We start from the raw sequence: 19,362 nt of genomic DNA, 5'->3' as shown, positions 1-19,362 counted from the left end.
GGGCCATAGAAGCATCCTAGATCAGGGGAAGCTGAGGGGCACAGTCCTGATCAGGATTCTCAGAGGCCTTTCCCCATCCAGGGGTGGGGACTCAACCAAACACAACACAAGACTCAGGACTCAGAGCAGGTACAGCATGAGAGGTTGTGGGGGTGTGGGGGCAGAAACCCCAAAAGCAAGAAGGCCTATGTGTATGTGAGTGAGGAGAAAGCAGATGTCTGTGAGGCCACAAGAGGCCCAGGCCCCGGTGATGATGGAGGCAGGGCAAGAAGGTAGCTGGGAATTACTCTGGTCTGCAGCCACCGCCGCCTCCTCCTCCTCTTCCTCCTCATCTCCTTCTCCTCCTCCTCCTCCTCCTGCTCCTCCAGCTTTGGGGCCAGGCCCCAGACTATTTTTAGCTAGGGCTGAATTTAGCCATTCCCTCGGAAATTCCGCACCCGCCCCAGGCAACGCCCCCACTGGCCTTGGGAGAGGCCTGGAAGTGACTGGTGCAGGCCAGAGCTGAGAAGAGGGCCCTGTGAGCAGCAAGGAGCTTGCAGGGGTCTCACAGGCATCTGATGGGGAAACAGGCTCACGTCAATCACCAAGCTGAATCTTTCTACTCCCTTTCGTCTCTGCCCAGCTTTCTCTCAAGGCCTCCTCAGGCCCACAGTTCAGCACTGCTGTAGTCGAGGGACAAATATCAGAAGGGTTCTTAGCTCTGACCCTAGGTCCCACTGTGGATAGTGTTACCAGGCTGCCTACTAACCACCATAGTACTTACTCCACCCCACCTCTTGAGAGCCTGAATATTCAAGAACCATAGCTGGGATCCCCACTTCACAGGTGGGAAGTCTGAGGCAGGCTGACTTGGCCTGAGTCAAAATCAACATGGTAAGTCTGCGTGCTCTCCAACCATGCTCCTTTCATCGGGCCTCTTCCAAAAGAGCGGACTGGGGGTGTAGCCTAGCTGTTCCCTAGGAACCCCTGTGAGTGGCAGGGTACCTCCACCCAGCAGGGAGCCTGAAGTTGGACAAGGAGTAGTAAACTGGACTCGGAGTCAGGGTTCAGGGTCCTTTACCCCTCCAGAGAGAAGTTGTGCCTGGTAAAGGGGGCATGGCTCACCCTTCACCCTGCCCCACTCCCTCATCCCAGCTTGTGAGCCCAGATTCAACTCCATCTGGACCTCCAAATTCTCTCTACACAGCCTTCTTTGACACATCCCGCACCCCTGGGCTCACACTTGTCCCCACCGCCACTTCCTCCAATCTGAACCTCACAGGGCACCATCACCATACAAAGCTGCAGTGCCCCTTCAGTTCCTCATCCTGCATGGCTCCCCCTGCCTAGGGGTGAGACTCAGCACCCAAGGCCTTCATGCTGGCCTCAGCACGTACAGCTTCCCTCCATGTGCTGGTCACACGAGACCTCTGTTCTCCACCGGCCTCTGACACATACAATGGCTTTCTTTTGCTGCCCTGGCTTTGATCAATTCCCCCAAATGCCAGTGGACCCCATCACTTCCCCTCCTTTTGGAACTCTTGGTGACTGCCCCCCACCCCTGCTGGCAATCCTCAGGCAGCGCTGGGGCAGTGCTGGGGCAGTGGCAGGAGCCGTGGGAGGACTCACTATCATAGGGTATCAAGACTTTCACCTTCTTAATGAAGCAGGGGCCGGGAGTGGGGAGAAGGCAAAGGTGATGTCTGGAGTCCAGATGGGTGACTCTGGCACCCAAGGCCCTACCTCTCTTCCTCTCCCTTCTGACCTCCTGGTTTGTCAAGGCGTTGGCATCTGAACACGCCCGTCCAGGGGGACAGCCATGTACGAGAACAAAAACCAGCAGCCAAGAAAGACGGAGTCCACAGGACTTTTCCTGGGGTGGGGGAGGGTCCTTCTCATCTTCCCTTCCCTTCCACATCTGTTCCTTAACCTCCAGTGCCCCGTCCTGGGAAAGAACTGAATGTTTGTCCAGGGGTGGGGGAATGGGGTCTCGGCCGTCCCAGGAGGCCCAGCTCTGGGGCTGGCTGGCAGCCAGGAGCATGGCCTCCATCTCTCCTGCTCCACACTGCAGCAAAGAGCAGGGCCTGTCACCCCCTGGGAACCAATAAACAGGAAACTGACACCAACCTTGCACTTGCTCCCTTGCATTGGTCCTCCAGCCTTACCACTGGCTCCAGACCTGCCTGCCTCGCCCTCCCTCCAGAATTCCAAGACAAAGGACATCAATCTCAAATCAACCAACACAATCAAGTTAAGAGGTCAGGGTTCTTGGGGGGATGGTGGTGGTCAGAACGCTTCATGACATAACTAAAGGGCTACTACCCTCTGAGAGTGACAACTCAAGAGTACACACCAAGCGGCCACATTTCTGAGAGCGATCTAGCCTCGGAGTCCTAGGGAGAAGGTTTTATGAACTTTATCATTTTGTCCTCATAATTCCTCAGAAACTCCATCTTATAGAGCAGGAAGCCGAGGCTCACAGCTGAGGTCCAATGTTAAATATTAACATATTAACATTGTTAAAAATCACCCAGTGAGGAGCAAGGCAGAGATGGCCACCAGGCACTCGGACTCTGGGACCAGAAAAGGGAGCAAACCCTGGGGCCTGCAGCTCTGACCCAGAGCGGGCTTTGGCTTGGCTCTGCCTTCCAAACTTTGCTCAGCCCTCTCAGGCAAGGCTGGTGAGAAGAGACAGAGTCAGAGAGAGGAGGTCACAGATCTGCAGGCTGGTCCCTGCCTTCCCTCACCAACCCCAAATGCCCAAGCTCCTGAGGCATGTGGTCTCCTGTCTACAGCTTTGTCCTCTGCTCCATGACTGAATCCCAGAATCTCAGACTCATATCCTAGTATCTTACACCCAAAGGGAGACATTAAGATTGCTTTTTAAAAAATTATTAAGCCGGGCATGGTGGCGCATGCCTTTAGTCCCAGCACTTGGGAGGCAGAGGCAGGAGGATTTCTGAGTTCCAGGCCAGCCTGGTCTACAGAGTAAGTTCCAGGACAGCCAGGGCTACACAGAGAAACCCTGTCTCAACCCCCCCCCCCAAAATTATGTGTATGTATTTGTGTATGTGTGTCCATGCATGTCACATAGCGCCTATATAGGTCAGAGGATAGCTTATAGAAGTTGGTTCTCTCCTACACCGTGAGTTCTAGAGACCAAGCACAGCTTGTTGGGCTTAGTGGCTCACACCTTTACCTGCCAAGCTAGTGTGCCAGCTTGGCAGAACTAACATTTCTTGAGCATTATGAGGTAACAATATGACATTGGGGTGGACCTTGCCCCATCCGGTACACTGCGGCAATTTCTAAGTGTTTGTTTTAATTCCAACCACATACAAACTTCAGGATGAAACAGTTCTCTAGCACGTAGCTCCCACTTTCTCATCTGTCCCCCAGCTCCCAGCTCTGCCCTTGGTGAGGACAGTCTGGCCCAATCATGGCTTCTCCCAAGGCTCCCACTTTCCCCGGCTCTGAGCTCTTCAGCAAACTTCCCCTCTTGGGAGATGCTTCACTTCAATGTCTAGTCAACAAACCTCGGGCAAGCCACCTCTAGAGGCCGAGCCTATTCCCAAAGGACTCAATGACATATTTATCCCTGCCCTTCCAGGCCTGGGCTCAGCCTTCCTCTGAGCCCCACGCGCCTCACACACTGAGATCCTTGCCAAAAGCTCCTGGATGCAAACCTTCCCTGTGTGTCCCCACTGGCCATCAAGGGTTCACTGTTGACTGCTTCACAGGAGAAGACAGAGAAACACGGAAAGAAATGAAGGTTGAATTAAATGCAGCAGGCCTGAGACATCCCCAGGACTAGCTCCTATAGGGGACCTTGGTGAATATGATGTCTTACATGGCAGGAGGGGCTCTGCAAGTGCCACTAAGGGTCTTGAGTCACCCAGGTGGAAGGTCTGGGTGAGGGAGTGGTGGCGATGCTATGTTGTCAGCTCTGAGACTGAGTTAGAGGCCACACCGAGGAGCACTGGCACCCACCTGTGACTAGCAAAGGCAAGGGAAAACAGCCCTTCTAGCACCTACATTTCAGCTCCGTGAATCCCATATCAGGCTTCCAACCTCAGGAACTATAAAATGCTGTTTGAAGCCACTGACTGACCTGTGATAATCTGTTACTGTAGCAACACACCATGCCTAGCAGCCTCCGTTTGTCTTTCCCACCTCAAGTCCCTCTGCAGCCACCTCAGCCTCTCCATGCCCAGGGATGGTTTTAAAAGTCTGCTGATCTGGGCTGGAGAGACAGGTCAGTGGTTATGCACACTCGTTGCTCTTGCGGAAGACCTGGATTCAGTTCCCAGTACCCACATGATGATTCACAACTTCAGTTCCAGGGCATCTAACACCTTCTTCTGCCTTCTTTGGGCATCAGGCATGCACACGGTGCATACTTACATACATGGAGGCAAAACACTCATACACATAAACATTAAAAAACATAACAAGAAGCCTGTTTTTCCCACCCTGACTGGAAGTCCTAATGTCCTGTGCATAGAAGCCTCACTATTTGGGATACAGGCCTCAGAGAGCACCATGGCCTGTCCCACATAAGAGAAAAGATCCTTTTGGTGGCTGGAGAAGTCACAAGTGAACCTGGCCACATAAGGAGAAGCAGCTAGAGAATGGGGCAGAGGCCTCAGCAGTGTGTGGCCCAGCCTGACAGCACTTTCTGGTCTTCAGGAGATGTTCTTGCCCATCACAGCTGCGGCAGCCCCAGCATCCCTGGAAAGCTTAATCGTGGGGCTCAAGGTCACGAAAGCACTCGTGGCTCCAAGGATCTGGGACTCCAAGGATAAGGCCTCACAGGAAGGACATGGTGAGAGTCGGCTGCATCCCTGGTCTCCTGACTCCTTGGGAAGACCTCCCTGCAGTCTGCCAGATAACCCAATGAAACCCTACAGCTACAGATCACCCCAGTGAACCCTACAGCTCCTGAAGGGCCATCTGGGAGTTCAAACAGCCTGCATGTCACGAACTGGGGCTCAGAGCCCAGCAGCCTGGCACTGTCTTTCAGCCTTTGTCCATTCCTAGGAGGCCTCAGAGGCCTGAGAAGTGGTGGGGTATCAGGTCCTGTGGGGGAAGGCATCCTCTCTGACTAGCTTGTGCTTTCCAGAGGACCCAGGGCCCCCATTTCAGGGCCTGCCAGCAAGGCGCCAGGCTTCCTGGGCACATTTCCCAATGAGTGTGCCAGGGTTACAAGTCTTTCTGGGAAACACAGGCTCCCCCTTCCCCCGGACTGCCACCACCATCTCTGCCAACTTGACTCACTGGGAATTCTGAGGCCAATGTATGACCTGGAGGCAGGACACCTAGGGCCACATTACTTGTGAGCCATGGAGCCCTGGGCAAAACTCTGCTGGCTTTGAGCCTGCTTCTTCACCCAGCTTGGGATTAGATGGGAGGGCCAGGGCTGTTGTGGTTGGCAAAAGCTCCCTGTTCCAGAGACATAAGTTAGTGCTGGGGAGGGGTCACAGTGGCTGCAGTGCATGTCACACACCTGCCTGCCGTACATGGTGCTACCACCCGCGTCACTGGGGCCCGAGGAGGGCCTCACTGGGGCCTCTTAGCCTCTGAGGTAAGTCCCTGTAGGGCAACAGTTTGTCATCTTGCTCTCATCAGTGGTCCCTCTCGGATGGACAAAGGCGGAAGGATAGTGCCAGGATGCTGAGCTCTGAGCCCCAGTCCATGACATGCCAGCCTTCTGAACACCCAGATGGCCCTCCAGTAGCTGTAGGGCTCTCTACTATTTTTTTCCTCTTTGAAACAGTGTCTTACTGTAGTACCTGTCTAGCCTGGAACTTGCTATGCAGACCAGGCTACTCTCGAACTCAGAAGCCTGTGCCTTCTGAGTGCTGGGATAAAAGCCATGTGCCACCACTACTACATCTGATAGACAGTAGCACCTTGTTCTCTTACGTACTAGATGTCTAGGCTCCTTGGGCTTCAGTTGAAACACCCCCTCCACATCTCTGCCTAGCCTGGGCTAGCATCCTTGCTTACTTCTGTGGCCTTCTGACTGGCTTCAGGGCTTCCATGCTTGATCCTGCTATCTAGCTCCACACAGCATTTTACTCCGAGCCCTCTGACGCTGACTAGCTAGTTCTCACTTCAGATAGATGCCAAGTCTTCCCAATGGCTTACAAGATCTACCCTCACTACCCAGCGTCCATTCCTCAGGACCTTTGCTGTGTTCCTTTCTTTCCACAGTCTGCTTCCCCGCCAACCCTGGACCCCAAGAAAGCTAACTGACTTCCTCCCCCATTTCTTTTGGTCTTCAGATGTTACCACCTCCGCTCACAGGCCTCTCTAGACCCCATGATCTAAAATAGTACCCTAGTCTGTCATCTTCAACTTGTTTACCCTGTTTTATTTTTCTCCCCCGAACCTTCTATTCTCTGACAGTGTCCTCCTTTGGAGATATGTGTCCTTACCAGTCTGAAAGGGCCATAAAAGCAGGCCTCTGTTTTGGGAACTGTTGTTTTTTTTTACACTAGAATGGTGCCTGACTCAGCGACCGGGTGCTTGGGATATTATATATAGTGCATAGATGCTAAATCCAAACTTCTATTGCAACAACTTGTCCGGAAAAGCCTCCTCCTGGCCTCTTGCTCATGCCATGCCCTCCTCCTAGAACCTGTCCTTCTCCCAGGTTCCAAGGCCTGCATGCAAGCTGCTTCTTCATTTCACCAGCTTCCTCTACCAGCCAGCAGACGGCCATCCTAAACTCCTTCTAGATTCTCAAACGAGCGAGCGCCTCTGCTCCCAGGCTGCCTGGGGATGGCTCCATTCCACTGCAGTAGCAATCAGCCGGGAGGAAGGAAAGCAGGGGGGGACAAGTCCCTAACACTGGCAGAGGAGGCTGGGGACAGGATTAGCTGCAGCGTCTCAGATCCAGCTGGTTCCAGAAATGTCGGGCTGGAAAATGTCACACTCAACTCTGGTCCCTCCCCCAACTCTTCCCCGCTGGGTGGGTTCATTCCTGGAGAGCCACCCTTCTCCTCCAATACCACAGGGTCCTAGGAAAGAAGTGGGGCAGGGAATAAACCCTGAAAAGGACAACCCTTTTGCCTGTCCTCCCCCATACCACCCTCCTGCAGGGTGACAAGACTTTAATTATAGATATTTGGTACCTACTCAGAATCCCAAAAGTCCTTATCGCCTCATCCCCTCCCCACGGAAGCAGTTTCCATGGGGGGTGGGGAGGAATCACAGTAAAGAGCCAAGGAGGGGCAGGAGGAAAACTTGTCTCCACAAGTCCCAGCCAAGGGGGAGCCAGCCAGACAAAAGTGGTGGGAAGGGCTGCTGCCCAGCCCCGCAGAACGCAGGGGCATCTGGGCAGGCTGAGGTGGGAGCCAGGGCTGCTGGTGAGTGGGAGAGGAACAAGGCCAGAGGTTCTAGGGCTTGGGTCCAGCTCTGCCTGGCCTTGTGGTGTGACCTTGGGCTCAGCATTCTCCCTTTTTGGGTCTCAGAATTCTTCCTACCTAACACCAGGCCCTGGTGAATTAAATACCACCACGAACACATTCAAGCTGCTACGATACAACGTGTAAGTGATGCCCCAACGGTTCCTGACTTATGCCCCTTCTCAGATGGCAGGCCAGTCTCACTTGGAAACTGGGAACAACCCCTTGATCCAGTCTCTTTAAGATACTGATAAGCTAGGATTCAGAGAGACTCCAATACTCGGAATACTTGATCTTTCACATGACAAGAAACCACTGGTGTCTACCCCGAAATGAGCAAATGAACAACAGACAGTGAGACAGCGACTTCCACATGAAAAGTCCCATGAAGTCAGCTATCGACGATTCTCAGAGACGAGTCACTACCTGTTTCTGGGCTACAGATGGTTCAGGTGTCAAGGGGTACCAGGCAGAAGACATGAGCTATCAAGATTACTCTGAAGCTCAAAAGAGGAATGCCTTGGTGCAAAGGGAGGTCCGAGGACAACATAGTGGTAACTATGGAGCTAACTGGAAGAAGCCAGAGGCCTGGAATAGGAGAAACAGGGAGAAGGCCTGCGCAGCACAGTCTCGGGGAGCCACGGGCAGCCTCAGTGAGCCATGGACAGCCTCAGTGAGCTGCAGGCAGAGCTGCTCACATTTGAGGTACACAGAGAGCAGACTTTCTCTCTCCTCTGGTCACATTGACTCTCCCGACTCCATTCCCTTACCTAGGCGGCAGAACGAGGCCCTCCTACAGAACCTCAAAGATCAGGCTTCCCAAGTTCTCAGGACAAAGATGGGAAAACTAAGTCCTAAAGTTGACTGCCCAGGTCCAGATAGAGTCAGAGGCTAAGCAGTGCATGGTACCCGAACTTCCTGACTCCTTATAACGTGGAGAAGTTCTGACTCGAGCAACACTTGAGCACGAGGGACCGCCCACTGCTCAAGATGAAGTCTGGGGTTACTGAGACCCCAGTCTTCTCCTCTGAGTGCTTTACACTGCTTTAGGCTGGAACATGACAGACAACTCCTCTTGTCCTCCTCTCATTCTGAAGGCCAAGCCACACCATCCCCACCCACAGTGCAGGGATCGTGACTGGAGCCCCAAGCTTGAGACAACGGAACATTGTCTGCTCAAGAGGAGCCAGCAGGAAGGGGGGAGTGGACAGCTGCTCCCCATCTTTCTGAAGCCAGAAGGACAAGGATAACAAGAAGAGATTCAAGGTAGCAGATGGTAGAACTTCCAGGCTTAATGTGGGGGCGAGTAATGAGGCATGGCAAATGTGTTCTGAGCCTAATAAAGTCCACCAGGTGACCCTGAGACCAGTGCTTAGACAGCAGTGGGGGAGGAGGAAGCCAAACCTGGCCACCCGAGAAGAAGCTGAGACAGCAGAGCCTGTTCTGTCCTCCCTCCTGGCCCCAGGGAGGGAATGGTCACACCACTGCCCACCGACAGAGCCTCCCCGGCATCAGCCCATTATCTCCACTCTACAGAAAGGGAGAGCAATCCACCGAACAGGGACGGGATAAGTCCTGTGGCTCTCCAGTCTGACTCTTCTAATTACAGACTCGCCCTTCTCTCTTCTAAGGGGGGGAGGGGAGAGAGAGAGAGAGAGAGAGAGAGAGAGAGAACATCCAACTGGGCCTGGAGAAGTGGGAGGACCTGAAATGTCAGAGAAAGCCTCTTGTAGGGCCAGGAGAAGTTTGTACATTAGGGGACGGCTCCGTATCACGGCTCCCAGGAAGGGAAGATATGGAGAATTTGAAGCAGGACAAAAGCCAGTCCTAGGAAACTCTTTCCTCCTTGGCCTCAGTGCCTGTCTCCCAGATGCCACAGGTGATCCCCTCAACTCCCACTATACTCCCACAGGACCCCATTACATGGAAAAGGAAGCTGGGACTCCCTTCTCCCATCCTCCACTCACAGAGCTGGCCCTGGTGCTCAGGCTCTGCTAATGTGGGTCTCAGAAGGAAAGCCAGGTCTAAAAGTCCTGTCTGCCAACTCCCTGACTGTCCATCCTTAGCCCCTTTCATAAGGAAGGGCAGAGCTGGGACCTGGGACGGGGAAATAGAAAGGAGGGGAGAGAAACAGAGACAGGGAGTTAGAGGGCCCTGAAGAGATCTGAAAGGCCAAGTGACCAAATTAGTCCAGGGTGTAGGGTTTCCCAGCTTCTGAAGTCAGCAACACAGTGGGAGCTGAGGCAGGCCACAGTTGACATAACCCCAGGCCATCCCTGAGCTCTGCTTCCAGCCCAGAGCTGCAAAGCTAGCTGCAACTCTCCCATGCCAGGGCAGATGCTGCCTAGGGCCAGTCTGAATCCACAGCCAAAACCCAGGCATACATGATGCAAGATAAGAGATGGGAGAGCTTTGTGGAGGGTGGGAATGAGCCTTCGAGGCCGGGGATGAACAGGAATGAGGTGGGAAGGTGAAGAGAGGCAGGCAGACAGGATGAGGGGGAAGAGTATCCACCCTGAGTCACAGAGGCAGCCCTATCTACAGGGATCAGAACTACTTTCAATCCCTCTGAGGGGCCTTTGCCACCAAGGCTCAGCAGAAGCCGATCTGTCACCACACTTCCCTAGCGACTTTAGCTTGAAGCTCCTCCAGTTGAAGGCTAGTGTGTTGGCACTGGTCCTGGGGACTACCCAAACTCAAAACATGGACTCTCCCAGTTCTGCAGGATTCCACCTGGGTGGATCTGCAACATCCACATCCCTCAGACCCAGTTTTATAAATGAGGAGGTTAAGCCACAAGAAAGGCCAAGGTCAGAAACTAGAACAAGACTGGAGTCGGACCCCTGAAGCCCTCTGCTGATCCCTAAAGTGAGGCTGGTCCCTAAGTCTCCCAGGCAAGAGCATGTGAACTGGCCTGAAATGAGATCAGCCAAGAGTCGGGCATTGAGGCCAGAGCCTTGACTCAATGTTATCACCTGCATCCACACTTCTAGTGCATTTCTAGCAAAGAACCATGGGAATCTATGAAACAGGACTCTGAGAAACATTCCAAGGGCCTTTGCAACCACCACCAGAACACCTTGGGGCAGACAGACAGACCCTTTCACACTGGCAGCATCCGGAAGCCTCTTCAGGTCCTGAGGTAACAGGAGCCAGGTGCCATTAACTCTATTCCAGGACAGATTCTGGAAGCCTGCCTAATGAGTACTCAGCTCCTGTCAGGTTGGTGCCCATGGCTCTCATGTACCCTCCCTCAGTCTCCTTCCAAAGGACTTACCACTTGTGGCTTGCTACAGCACTTGCTCGCTGGGGCTGGCTCATCTGGAGTTGCCCTGGCAGCCCCAGAGGGCTTGGTCTCAGTGGAGGGCGGTGCAGAGGGAGGCAAGCAGGGTAGGTCCACAGGACCTGGGGCAGGAACGTCACCAGAGTGAAGAGTCAGCATGTACTGTTTAGTCACATCCTCAAGTGATGGTGCCTGCAAGGCGGGATGGCCTCTAACAGGAAAGCCCACAGGCTCTGGCGCAGCCACGGGGGGTCCCACAGACATCGCAGGCTCGGGTACCACAATAGGTGTAAAGGTGGCAGGCACACTGGCGTGGCGAACATGTTTGGAGGAGGACCGAGTTTGTGTCAGGCTACCAGTCTGGTCCTGGTTGCCCTCCTCTCTCCAAAGCTCCTGGTGACTGCTCCGGGCTGGGCGCTTCTTGGAGCCTCGACGGGTGAGCCGAGGGGAGAGAACACTGGTCAGCTTGGGGTCAAGATGGAAGTCATGGTGGGCAGTGGAGGAGGCAGGTGGGGCAGGTAGGGACCTCTCTGACTGTGCCCTGCCCCTGGCAGGAGCAGGGTCTTCCGGCTCTGTCCACTGCTCTGCAAGGATAGGTTCACTGCTGGATGGAGGCAGCATGGGCTCCACTTCTCGAATGGGCTCCCCTCCTGGGCCCTCAAATCCAGGCCCAGTCAACTCCCCACGGCGACTAGGGTCACTCAGAGATTTCTTCTTGGGGGTCTTGCCAGCAACCCTGTCTTCTCCCATACGCCCCAAGGCACCAGGCCCCTGAACGATACTCTGAATGACTTCCTGATAGTCTTTGTTCTCTTCGCTAACCACAGACCAGTCACTGTGGCCGCTGGTCAGGCCCTCATCCATAGCTGGGGTCACTGGAAGCCCTGTCTTAGAGTTCAGCGAGCCCAGAAGATTGCTGTCCACAGAGAACCCTGAGGGCTCCTCAGAGGTGGCAGCCCGATGACGCTGTGGAATAGGGTCACTCAGGGACCTGTAGGCCTCACTAGCCTCCCCATTACTTAGTTCAGTTCCATTAGGGCCTGAGGGTGGCACTTTTCGTCTCCTGCGGAGAGCACCTGGAGTTGGAGGGGTCTCAGGAGACACAAGGGCCCTCCCACCCAGGCTGTCTTCTGTCCCGGCCCCAAGGTGGTGGTTTGTCTGAGCTGAAGTCGAGGAAAGAGGTCGCCACACTCCTGCAGGATCTAGGCTGCAAAAGGCAGCCCCAAGAGGTTCAGGGTCTGCTCCAATGCCCTCATCCGTCAGGTTGGACTCAGGGCCAGAGAGCTCCTCCTGAGACCGCTGCCCTTGGGTCATATTCCCTGCCCAGTCAGGACTTGTAGGGCAGACATCACTTCCATCGTCCTGCTGTGCACCCATTCGCTGTATCTTCTCAAAAACCTGACGGGCTTCCTGTACATACTGATCCTGGACCACGAGTGGCAATGGGTCCTCCTCTGCCCCAGAACCTGCCAGTAGGAGCTCTGAGGAGCTAGGCTTCAAGGCACTGGTGCGGAGCAGGCGCCGGGCCATGGGCTTTTCCGAACAGCTGAATGACTTTGCCCTGCGTAGGGTAGCTGTCAGGTCCTTGAGGGTGGGCCGGGTGGTGGGTGACGTTGGACTTTGAGACAGCGTGGACTCCGATTGTTCCATTGGGCTACCTGCTGATGGTGAGTCTCTGCCATCTAGGGGCCTGTTCCCAGGGCCCCCACTGGGCTTTCGGACCCTCAGCTCTGAAAGGTCTGAACGCAGGAAACTGAGCAGCGTCAGGGTTTCGGAGGCGATATCTGGATTCGATAGGGACTTGCGTTGTCGGTTCTTATCTAGCTCCAGTCCTCCATCCCTCAGCGGCCTGGCAGTGCCTACAGGTCCCTTACTGCGGGACCTCGTCTGGGGTCGCAGAAGAAGCCCATCTCCAGTTCCAAAACTTGGGGATCGATATACACCCCAGCCCACAGAACTACGGCTTGACCATAGGTCATCATCTTTGAGGGTCTCTGTGCTGGAATAGCGACTACTTCCTCGGGAGCCAGCTGGGCTGGCCAGGTACGCAGGAAAGCTCACCTTAGCCACTCGGAAAGGTGCACCCCCAGTGTCGGACATAGGCCTTAAGCTCTCTTGGGGACCTGGGAGGCATGGCTGTGTGCCAGTACCCCACTCCTCCATTGAGGTTCTTGGAGACGTCGGAGGTTCGGGGCTCCCGACACCCCCCGCTGATCCCAAGCTTCCCTGATTTAGCTCGTCACTGTCCTGGCTGCAGCCGTGAACCAACAGAGAGCTTCCAGGCCGGAGACCTCTCCCTCTCCAGCGACGGCCATCCTCACCATCTGGGTCCTCGTCACTGCCCGAAGAGTGGCCGCCGAGGTAGGCCGGACTCTGAGGCCCAAGCTGCGACTGCGGTCCCTCCTCTTCCTCCTCGCTGGAACTAGCAGCCCGGCTGCGGCTGACAGGATAGGAGGAGGCAATGGAGGAGGAGGAGGAGGAGGCCCGGGCCCCGGCCTGCGGTTGGGAGAAGCTATGCCAAGAATGTAAACCATCCGCCGGACGCTGCGCCCGCTCCTGTTGCTGGTGCTGCCGACGTCGCCTCCCCTCGATCCCGGGCCCGGACAGCGGCCGCGCAGAACGCAGGCCAGCCAGAGGAAAGCACGTTCGAGGAGGTGGCGTCGGAGGTTGCCGGGGATCGCGAGTTGGGGGCTCCCACGAAACTCTGTCGGGGCTAGTCGACCCCAGGGCCTCAGAGTCCATACTGGGTCGTCTGGAGCTCGGACCGCCGAAGAGTTTGCGCATCTCGGTGACGCTGGGCCAGGCCCCACGTTCAGAGCCTTCCGCTGCTTCTTCTGTGGTGCCGGAGGAGCAGCCCCCGTCCCGGGTACCAGTGGAGTCGTCGTCCAGACGTGCCGCGTCGAAGCGCCGGGAGAGCTGGCGCACCGATGGCGAGAGGCTGCGGAGCGGGCGCGGCTGCGCGGGGGCGGCCGGGGGCCCCGACGCCAGCTTGGACACGCGCCGGGAGGGCTGGCCCGGGACTGCCGCGGCTGGCCGGCACGAAGCTCGGCGCCGCAACCCAGGGGTGTCCGCGTCCTCCTCCCTCGGCCCCGGTCCGCCGCTCCAGCGCTCCAGCAGTTTAAACGAGACGCTGCGGTAAAGTGGGGGCCGAGGTGACCCGTCCGCCATGGTTGGTGCCAGTCACTCCGGGGGGGCTGGCCTCGGAACGCCGCGGCCAACCCCCCCTGCAGCCCCACTCCGAGGGCGCGCAGTGGCCACGGTCCGAGAGCCTGGGTCCTGCACCCGCAGCGTGCGGCGGCTGTGGAGGAGGGTGCGGAGATGTGAGCAGAGGTTTATCAGTCGAAGATCAAGTTTCCGCGGCTACAAGAGGCAGGAGTTCCATCCTGGGCGGCCCCTCTCGCCCCTGCGGCGACCCCAGGCCCAGCCTTAGCCTCTGCGGGAGAGGCCAGGGACATCGCGGTCCTGCCGGCCAGGGGCCTAAGGCTCGGATCCTGCACTCAAAGTCCGCCTGCCAAGCCCGGCGGCCGGCCTGCCTCCCCTCGAGCTCCCGCTCCAGCTCCCTTTCCCTCCCCCTAAGCAGCTAGCTCTCTGCTCCCTTTTGTTGCAAATAAACTTTGAGGCAGAGGAAAGGGGGCGGGGGGCGGGGCCTGGCGCCCAAAAGAGGGGGTGGGCTCCGGGAGCGCGCGAGGCTGGGAACACTGTGGGGGGAGGGAATCGGGGAGGAGCCGAAGGAGAAACAGGATGCTAGGACATTTGTAGACCTAAACGACCCTCTAGGGGAGTCCGCTGCGAAAGCCGCGGACTGATCCTCCCTGGGGACTCGTTCAGACACCCACAGGAGCTGAGAGTGGACAGCTCTGCATAATGTAGTCTCCGCTTTCACGCGGGAATCTCTGCCGCAGGGGCTCCAACATGGCAACCCAAGACCCACAAACTCAGGTACACACCGAAACTCAGGTACACGCAGAAACTCTCCTGGCCGGAAAAGAGGTGGGGCCCAGGGAGACGTAGGTGGGGCAGGGCCCACCGGAGCGCTTGTGGTTCCCCACCTTGCTCAGACCACGCCCCGTACTCATCCTTCAGTGGCGAATCCCGCCGCACCACGCCCATGTCCCGCCCCTCACTCTTCCAAACGCTCCACCTATCTCCCACCTCCCTCTGGCTTGTCCCTCGCTGACTGTCCCTTAACCCACCCAATGCTGCTTTAGCAGTCCCACCACTCAGGACTATTACACACAACTTCCCCCGCCATTTTTCCAGTTGCCACGCCCCCTACCCTCTAAGGCCTGGCGTCCTCTAATCTCTAAGACTCCGTTCCCCACGTCTTTCTGCGGTCGGGGTACGTGGCTCCTGCGCCCTCTGCGGGCAAGATTCTCCGCTTTCTCCAAACTCCGTAGAGATAAAACTTCATCCTCCCACAACCAACCATAGAAGAGTTTGGAAGATTTCACTTGCTTACAGGCGTTCCCTGCCCGCTTTGCCAAGCACTCTGCCCTTTCTTTGGCCTCCTGCACAAAAGGTGTTTGCACGGGAACGCCCTCAACTTCCCTCCGCCAAACCTATACTCCTACCTGTGGGCGCTCCACCCTCCAGACCAGGAAGGTATCTCTCCTGCTGCAACGGTGATCTACCCTAGACCTCCCCTCCCGCCTCTGCTGCAGTCTAGCAAGTCTAAAATTGTTCTGGTTACTGGGATGTCAACTTCGAACCTCTGTTAGGTCCCTTTTTGCCCAGAGGCTTTAAATGTAGGACTCCACACCTAAATGAATGAAAATATATGGACTGCCTAGGACGTACGGGTAACATTTTAAGTATTTTATTTAATCCTTGGGCCACCCTTGGGGATAGATGTTACTAGAGAAGTCACAATAGCCATTGCAGAAGTCAGAGGGAAAGGGCAGCTCTAGGTGTGGCTCAAATCCAGACTTTTTTTTTTTTTTTTTTGGTTTTTCGAGACAGGGTTTCTCTGTATAGCCCTGGCTGTCCTGGAACTCACTTTGTAGACCAGGCTGGCCTCGAACTCAGAAATCCGCCTGCCTCTGCCTCCCGAGTGCTGGGATTAAAGGCGTGCACCACCGCCCAGCTTCAAATCCAGACTTTAAAGTTGTCAATCACCACGTTTTTTTCAGACATCTTGATGACGGAAGGTCTGATTCCTTTAAGTTCCAGCAGCCTTTCTCTTTGTGGGTGGTGGGCAGAACTTAGCCTCTTTGGGGACAGAGGACAGTCTAGACTGCCTCAAACTCACCCAGCTCTGTTATGTGTAGGCCCCATTCCTCCAATGTTCACTTAGTAAGTACTTAAGTGCTTACCCAACCAACCCCAGGGCCATATGGGTCCCAGCCAAAGATACTCAGCTCAGTGGAGATCAAGGCAGTCTTGAGGGCAGAATGCTAAGTGCAGAATAAGGGAAGGCAGCCTCTAGCACAGTGGCTCTCAACCTTCTCGATGCTGCAACCTTTTAACACAATTTTTCATGTTGTAGTGACCCCCATCATAAAATTATCTTTGTTGCTATTTCATAACTGTAATTTTGCTATTGTGAACCCATAATACAAATATCTGTGTTTTTCAATGATCTCAGGAAACCCCCATGAAAGGGTCATTAGGCTCTAAAGGGGTGAGGCACACAGGTTGACAACCGCTGCTCTAGGAGGACCCCAGGCCGGATTGCTGCTCGAACAGCCCCCAGGGTAAGAAGGTAGCTCTCTTAGTTCTGGATCATCCGTTAGTTTGTAGGAAGCTTCCAGGTATGGAGATGAAAGAAGCCTCCTGCAAGACCTTCACACCATTGTGTCTCAGTTCTGTCTCAAAGGGTCTATGAGGTATATCTTGCCCTCTCCACTGGCAAATTAGTGTGCAAAGAAGAGAACCTGATGGGTTTGTGCCTCTCTACTCTGCCTCACTGGGATGCAGAGTAAACAAACCTCTATGCGTCTTTGAGCCTCAGCTGCCTTGGCCCATTGGACTTGCAAACTTTATATGACCCAGTACAGGGGAACACCAGGGCCAAAAAGTGAGAGTGGGAGGGTAGGGGAGTGGAGGGGGGAGTGTATTGGGGACTTTTTGGATAGCATTGGAAATGTAAATGAGGAAAATACCTAATAAAAAAAGAGAAAAAAATAATAATGTTTCTGTGTTTTTTGGTGGTCTTGGATGACTTCTGTGGAAGGGTCATTTGACGACCCTCTAACCCTCCACTAAAGGGCGTCATAACTCACAGGTCAAGAACAACTGATTTAAATAAAGGTTAGTTTAGAAGAAAACAAACAAAAGAACCCAGATGTCCCTCAACAGAGGAATGGATACAGAAATTATGGTACATTTACACAATGGAGTACTACTCAGCTATTAAAAAGAATGAATTTATGAAATTCCTAGCCAAATGGATGGACCTGGAGGGCATCATCTTGAGTGAAGTAACACAATCACAAAAGAACTCACACAATATGTATTCATTGATAAGTGGATATTAGCCCAAAACTTAGGATACCCAAGATATAAGATACAATTTGATAAACGCATGAAACTCAAGAAGAATGAAGACCAAAGTGTGGACACTGTGCACCTTCTTAGAATTGGGAACAAAACACCCAGGGAAGGAGTTACAGAGACAAAGTTCGTAGCTGTGATGAAAGGATGGACCATTTAGAGACTGCTGTATCCAGGGATCCGTCCCATAATCAGCTTCTAAACGCTGACACCATTGCATACACTAGCAAGATTTTGCTGAAAGGACCCAAATATAGCTGTCTCTTGTGAGACGATGCCGGGGCCTAGCAAACACAGGAGTGGATGTTCACAGTCAGCTATTGGATGTATCACAGGGCTCCCAATGGAGAAGCTAGAGAAAGTACCCAAGGAGCTAAAGGGATCTGCAACCCTATTGTTGGAACAACATGATGTACTAACCAGAACCCTGGAGCTCTTGTCTCTAGCTGCATATGTATCGAAAGATGGCCTAGTCGGCCATCAATGGAAAGAGAGGCCCATTGGACTTGCAAACTTTATATGCCCCAATATAGGGGAATGCCAGGGCCAAAAGAATGGGAATGGGTGGGTAGGGAAGTGGGGGGCGCTATGGGGGACTTTTGGGATAGTATTGGAAATGTAATTGAGGAAAATATGTAATAAAAATATAAAAAAAAAATAAAAAAAAAGAAGAAAACAAACAAACCAAAAAAAAAAAAAAAAAAGCAAAAACAAAAAAAAGAAAAGTGAGGAGTGGGTCAGCTTTCCCCTAAGCAAGTTTAGGTGTTCACTGTCTCCCTATGTAATGATGGTTCCCACAGCTCGATGTGTCCTTTTGTTCTGCTGAGGTCACACCCAGGGCTTTGGGCATGCTCAGTCGTCACTCTACTGCTCAGCATTGAAATGTGTGTTTTCCCAGCTTCTTCACACTGTTCATTTCCTTTTTGCTTTGTTGATTTTTCAAGACAGGGTTTCTCTGTGTAACAGCCCTGGCTGTCCTGGAAGTCATTTTATAAACCAGGCTGGCCTCAAACTCACAAAGATCCATCTGCCTGCCTCTGCCTCCCAAGTGCTGGGATTAAAGACATGCAACATCAATACCGGACACTTTTAAATTTCACCTTCATGTCACTTCTGAAACTGGTATTTAGCCCTAATCATGGCTGAACAAATGGAGATTGTGGAGGCTAAAGTCGTAGACCCCAAGAGCCTGGTCACCTATGCTTGGCTGAAGTAAGCTGGCCTGGCCTCTGGCCTTACTTGTGAGGAGGGAGGATGTTTAAGGATCTTGGCTAGGCTGAGTGGTATCCCACGGCAGCTGCTTTTATTTTTATTTTGTTTTATGTGCGTGGGTATTTTGGCCTGCATGTATATGTCTCTTTTGCCTGCATGTATGTGTCCCAGATCCCTCGGAGTCAACCGAGTGACTGACAAGAATGGAAAGTGTACAAGAGGGACAGGTAGTTGTAAGCTGCCACGTGGGTACCTGTGAGCCTCAGGCTCCTCCTCTATGAAGAATGAGAGAGCATGGTGACTGATCTATTAACTCCTCAGGTTACCCTGTCTTTGGGAAGATCAATATGGAAAGGTTGGGAGGTCAAGGTGGACGATGGGCAGGATGGACCTTGGATGTTAATAAACCATGGCAACCAGGGAAGGAGCTATCTGAAGCGGAGACCTGGCATCTGACTGCTTCCCAAAACCAAACAGTCTCTCTGAAACTACCTGTCCCTCCATCATCAGACTGAAAGTGCATAGGATTTCATTAGTCAGCACCTCTTGTACACTTTCTGTTCTTGCCAGTCACTCGGTTGACTCTCAGCAAAACAAACAAACAAATAAAACAAAACAAAACAAAACACCCCAGCCAGGACCTTTACTGTAAATTCAGTCTCACTCCTGTGTCCTACCACTAAGGGACAGCCTCAGACTCATCTCAGAGCTGTGCTGATCAGTGCTCATATTATCTCTCTCTCTCTCTCTCTCCTTCCTTCTCTCCCCCTCTCCTAAGCCATCCCAGTCTTAAACTCTTTGTATACCTGAGGATGGCCTTGAACTCCCGATCCCCCTGCCCCTCTCCCATGTGTTAGGATTACATGCACTACTGTGCCTGGCTTTTTTGTTTTGTCTTCAGATTTATTGTTATTTTTTGTGCATGAGTGTTTTATCTTCATGTATGTATATGTGTGACTACTGCCTGAGGAGGCCCAAAGAGGA

At 53.8% G+C, this 19,362-nt stretch overlaps 1 protein-coding gene across 1 annotated transcript in view; it reads right to left on the bottom strand.

The window, feature by feature from the left end:
* Positions 1-14,259, bottom strand: part of Arhgef17 (Rho guanine nucleotide exchange factor 17) — a 56,236-nt gene extending 41,977 nt beyond the window's left edge. The window contains exon 1 of the mRNA XM_021167774.3: positions 10,669-14,259. Within this exon, the coding sequence (XP_021023433.1) occupies positions 10,669-13,842 (3,174 nt within the window). The 5' untranslated portion in view covers positions 13,843-14,259. The remainder of the gene's footprint in view (positions 1-10,668) is intronic.
* Positions 14,260-19,362: the final 5,103 nt, after the last annotated feature.

This window comes from Mus caroli, unplaced genomic scaffold, assembly GCF_978045245.1.
Source record: "Mus caroli unplaced genomic scaffold, Mus_caroli_1 scaffold_8, whole genome shotgun sequence".
NCBI classification, from domain to species: Eukaryota; Metazoa; Chordata; class Mammalia; order Rodentia; family Muridae; genus Mus; species Mus caroli.
The sequence above is the reverse complement of the archived record's forward strand: the minus strand, read 5'-3'. Positions and strand labels throughout refer to the sequence as shown.